We start from the raw sequence: 5,347 nt of genomic DNA on the forward strand, positions 1-5,347 counted from the left end.
ATATATATATATATATATATATATATATATATATATAATGTTGTGATGAAATGGGGCTTTGGTGACTAACTAAGTCATGACGCCACTGCCAGGTGCCTCCTCTCCCCCTGTGTGTGTGTGTGTGTGTGTGTGTGTGTGTGTGTGTGTGTACATGCACACATCAGCATCATGTGTCTTGCTTAATTACTCCCCATCTTGTTTGAGACAGTGTCCCTTACTGAACCTGGTACTTATGGATTCAGCTAGACAAAATGGCCAGCAAGCCCCAGAGACCTTCCTGCCTCTGCCTCCCTAGCACTGGGTACCAGCATGCGCCTCAGTGCCCAGCTTTTATAGGCATGGTGAGTCCAAACTCAAAGCAAGCACATTGCCAACGGAGCCATCTCTCCAAGCTGCCACTGGCAGCATTTTACCAACTGTGTGATTCCGGCTCCATTTTGAGTCATTTCTAACTTGTTCCCTTTTCTCCTTTCAAGTGTGTATGGGGATGCTTAGCCTCAGGATTGCCTTGTGGACTAAATGATTGTGGACCGAATGAGCTAGTGTATAGACGATGCTTGGCATCATACCATTGGTACTGTGTAAGTCAGTCCATGTTCTCTCATTACTGGCATGTGCTCTATCCTGCCCTGCCATTCCTGGTTCAAGACACCATGCTCCTACCGTTGAGTTCAGTGCATTCCCTTACTTGGAAGAGCTCAGAGCGAGGCTGGTGGATGGTGACGATCACAATTCGGTCCCTGCGAGCCAGCTCAGCCAAGAGGAGGACAATCTGATTTGCAGTCATGCAGTCCAGTCCTGTGGTTGGCTCATCAAGCATCATGACCTCTGCCGACAAAGAAGGGTCAGATGTCTGAACCACTCACTGCCCAGCATGCTCTGTGCTCCTGACTGAGCACCAACAGAAGAAGTGGGTTTGTACAGATAAAGAAAGAATCCAGGTGCAAAAGGACCTCTTGAAGGAGCACATAAGTGGTAAGATTTGTCAAGTTGGGAGAATGAGCAAACCAGGCAGAGGGAGGCAGAGGACTGGCTACCTCACCTTCCTAACCTCGTCCCCATGGTATATACACTCAGCCAACTCATAAACATTTCTCATTGTTCCAGGACCCATTGGCCTTCCCTATGGGGCATAACAGTCCTGTTCTCCGGAACCAGCACGGACAGAGTGGGCCTCATATTCATGGAAGGTTCTAGTGGACCACAGATACACAAACAGGACACTCTTAAGAGATGTTCAGTGCAAATGGTTTTTGTGGTAGTAGCCCTAACTCTGAATAACCTGGTAACCCCATGGTTAAGGGGAAAATGGTATAAGCTGAAGATGCATTTAATACACCCAACCTACTGAGCATCTTAGCTGGGTAACAGCACACTGTAGGGCCAGTCATTTCCCCTCACGGGCTCACTGCTGTGACCTAGCATCGTGAAAGAATGTGCTACCATTTATCATTAGTCTGAGAAAGGATCAAAGTTCAACGTTCAGTTGAGTGTGTATCACTTTCACATTACTGTAAGGTTGAGCTGTGATAAGTTAAGGGACTGTCTCCCAAATTACAAACCCTCACCAGGAAATGAACCACATAACATTTTTCTAAAACTGGGATCTCAAATTTTTGAAACCTCAGGGATATCAATCCTACAGAAACTATTTTTACCTGGGAACTGTGAGGATAGAGCCTCAAGCACACAAGGACACATGGAGGACACCCTGATAGCATCTGGTAACCGATTTGTGTCCCACTTACTGGGGTCCTGAAGGAGTTGGGCCGCAATGGAAACTCGGCGCCGCTCGCCACTGGAAATTCCCCCAAAATTATAGCTGCCAATCATTTGGTCTGCCACATGGCTCAGGCTCAGCTCCGTCATGACTGCCTCTACCTGTAAGAGACACAATACCCCAGGGCTGCCACCTATCTCTGTGACTGATACTTCAGTTTATGGGCTAGTGATGACCTCAGAGTGATAGCACTCCTCTATGGTACAAGGGCTACTTTCAGACTCACCATACCCTGGGGAGAAAAGTCCATTAGTAAAATCTACCTTAGTTTAATACATAATACAGGTCAGATTTAAATAAAAGTTTTAAGTCCCTGGAGAGGAAAAAAAATGCTTATTCTTGCAACAGAAAAATGTCCCAAAGGCATAATTATGACATAGATTATGTTAAGTATTTGGGTTTTGAAATTTTATTATCATAAACGTTTTCTGTGCCTTAAAAAAAAAAAAACCAATTTGGTTTGAAGTGGCCCCCATATCCCCTTTGTAACCCAAGTAAGTCCTGGAGGCTCAAGTGGCCAATCACAATGTGGTTTTACATCAAAGGAATATAATCCAGCTTCCAAAAGTAATTAAAAGCCATTCTAATCTTTACTCAAATCTCTTTGGGAAACTTCAAAGAGTCCCCAACATATAATCCTCAGCTCCGTGCTTGTCCAGGCTTCTAATTCCCCACCAATCCTCTCCATTCTCCTACCCTGCGGCTCCCTGCAGTCCGCTTCTTATTCCAGACTCTCCACACCATAACATTCCAAAACAACCTCAGTGGCTTGCTAAGGAGGCTGCCCTTTCTCTCTCCCCTTCTTCAGTTTACTGCAGCCCCCAGAGAGCTTTGGGAAATCTCTACCTCTCTCCTTCCTTGATCCCCGATCCCCGAGGATGCAGGAAGCCCTGGGGGAAGCAGAGGCAGGAATGAAATAATATAGCCAAGAATTTGTTCCCAGCTGCCTTTAATGAGATTGTGTCCCTTTCAAAGTGAAAAAAGAAAAAAAAGAAAGAAAGAAAGAAAGAAAGAAAGAAAGAAAGAAAGAAAGAAAGAAAGAAAGAAAGAAAGAGGCACCCGGCACATTTCTTTGAAAAAGAGCCGCAATGTGACTGCAGGAAAAGAGACGTAGCTTTTGGAGCAGAGTTCCAGAGAAGAACAGCCAGAGTCGCCAGCATAAATGAAGCGCTGGCCGACAGAAGATGTGAAGGAGAAATGAGGCAAGCTATCAGAATGCTAGTAATTTCTGATCTGGAAAAAACAAGTCTCCTCTTGGAGTCAGATGGAAGGATCCCAGAACGGAGCTTCGCCTGACTGGTGGGTGCTCTGAATAGAACCCTGCTTGGTCCTCTGAAGAAACAGCCAGTGCTCTTAACCACGTATCTACAGAGCCATCTCTCCAGCTCCCATCTCAAAAAAACCTGAAGTGGGATTTTCTCCTATCATTTTAGAGTGAAAGAAATGACTAAAGCGAGCAGAGAGACAACTGCAGAGGGACTTCATGGCTTGTCCCTTCCTCTGCCCACCAAGCCACGTGAACCATCTCCCAGGAGAGTACTCGTGGCCTCTCAGACTGTATGGTCCGCATGGAGTTAGAGGGTGTGGGTTTTCCCCACGGAGTGGAGATGAAGTTCCCTCCCCCAGCTAATATTAGATATCACTGAGATAATATCAATATCAGTGAGATACTGTATTTGTACAAGCCTGCTGAATGCCAGCCAGAGAAGGCACCAGAGACAGGACCCTTGTAACACCCCTGAGCTCTCTGGGTAACTTTAGTGGGAGAGACTGCTATGTGGGGGCTGGGCACCTCCAGCCAACTGCCTCCCTCAGCTGTCCAGGATTCTTAAGTAAAAGCAGTCTGCTCATTTTCCCAAGAGCTCGGTAAGATGCCTACCTACTTCCTAGGGAGCTGTTCCTGTTGCAGGTGACAGCCCTGCCTGGTGCTATTCCCCCCCCCCCCAGGTTTCCCAGGCCTTCACAGTCCAGACTGAACTAAGCAATGTTTCTAAGATCAAGGTGAATTTATATACAGCTACTTGCAAAATGGGTGTGGTCAACAAACAAACCTAGGGGAAAAATGACTCCATAGTTTCTTCCTTAATGGAAGAAACTTAGTCTACTTTGCATGAAGTCCTATAAAGACAAGAGAGGTAAGTGGGTAACAGCATCGACCACCTGAATTGGATCCCCTGAAGCCACGTGATGAAAAGACGGGACCAGAGGCATAACCAGACTTGGGTTGAAGTGGTCACATTTTAGATGTTCAGACAGCTCACGTAGCTGCCACTTAGGATGGCAGAGGTGGAGGCGAACACAAGCGTGAAAGCAAAGATTAAAAAAACGGGAGGACCAGGGGTGGCCGGAGGAGAAGGAGCTGGTGAGGCACCTGGTCTTGTCCCTTGGGGAATTGGCCTTCACTCTGCTTTAACTTCAAGTACCTTCTTGTTGTAGAAGTCCTCGGAGCTGTGGCAGAGGGCCAGCATCGCTGTGTATCGCAATGTCTCGCGCACAGTGAGGCTGCTCAGAAAGACGTCGCTCTGCAGGAAAGGGGACATCAGGGTCTTCGAAATCCCTGGAGTAAGGGCCAGAGCCAGGGCAGGCCGGGGCCAGGGTCACGCCCACCTGCAGGACGTAGGAGAAGCAGTCTTGGAACTGGTCCCTGCGCAGCCTGCAGCCGTTCACAAACACCTCCCCTTCCAGGGTCCCAGTGCGCCGCAGCCTCCCAGAGATGGCGTCCAGCAGCGTGGTCTTCCCTGAGCCTAGGGGCGACAAGAGAAGGCCCTGGAGAAGTCTCTGCACAGTGAGAATGGGGTACAGTGAGTAGTTCTCCAGATCCTTTGTGTTTCAGTGGGACCCTGACTGCATCACTCCATGGCCCCTGGTCAAAATCCCGGAATCTAAATAAATCTTTCCAGTTTATCCTCTGAGTGAACTGGGACACGCCCTAGTAAAGAGACCAAACACCACATAGAAGTGTCTTCCGGATTTGGTGACAGGAAAGCAGTTCTCTTGCCCTTGGTAGTGACAGAACTGGAATCCAGGTCTGAAGAACCTCTGTATTTACTCTTTATAGAAGATGGCTCAGATGGTAAGGGTTCTTGCAGCCAAACCCGAGGACCTGATTTCAGTCCCAGAGGTGAAAGGAGAGCCTGGATTATCAAAAGTTGTCCTCTGACTTTCCACATACTCACATGCCACGGCACGCATTCGCCCATGCACATACACACATGCCACGGCACGCATTCGCCCATGCACATACACACATGCCACGGCACGCATTCGCCCATGCACATACACACATGCATAAATAAATAGTGGAGAAATTTTGGGTTGAGAAAAAAATGCAGGCTGTTGGGCAGTGGTGGCCCAGGGTCTGAATCCAAGAACTCGGGAGGCAGAGGCAGGTGGATCTCTGTGAGTGTGAAGCCAGTCTGCTCTACAGAGGGAGTTCTTGGACAGCCAGGGCCACACAGAGAAGCCCTATCCAGAAAGAAAGAAAGAAAGAAAGAAAGAAAGAAAGAAAGAAAGAAAGAAAGAAAGAAAGAAAGAAAGAAAGAAAGAAAGAAAGAAAGAACAAAAAAC

The 5,347-nt window shown here is 47.6% G+C and overlaps 1 protein-coding gene across 1 annotated transcript in view; it reads right to left on the reverse strand.

Moving 5' to 3' along the window:
* Abcg5 (ATP binding cassette subfamily G member 5) overlaps positions 1–5,347 on the reverse strand; it is a 23,332-nt gene that overhangs the window by 12,044 nt on the left and 5,941 nt on the right. Inside the window, exons 3-6 of the mRNA XM_021217974.2 lie at positions 4,388–4,524; positions 4,204–4,302; positions 1,749–1,881; positions 689–828 (exon numbers count right to left, since the gene is read on the reverse strand). Of these exons, the coding sequence (XP_021073633.1) occupies positions 689–828; positions 1,749–1,881; positions 4,204–4,302; positions 4,388–4,524 (509 nt within the window). The remainder of the gene's footprint in view (positions 1–688; positions 829–1,748; positions 1,882–4,203; positions 4,303–4,387; positions 4,525–5,347) is intronic.

The sequence above is a fragment of the Mus pahari genome, chromosome 18 (assembly GCF_900095145.1).
Source record: "Mus pahari chromosome 18, PAHARI_EIJ_v1.1, whole genome shotgun sequence".
NCBI classification, from domain to species: domain Eukaryota; kingdom Metazoa; phylum Chordata; class Mammalia; order Rodentia; family Muridae; genus Mus; species Mus pahari.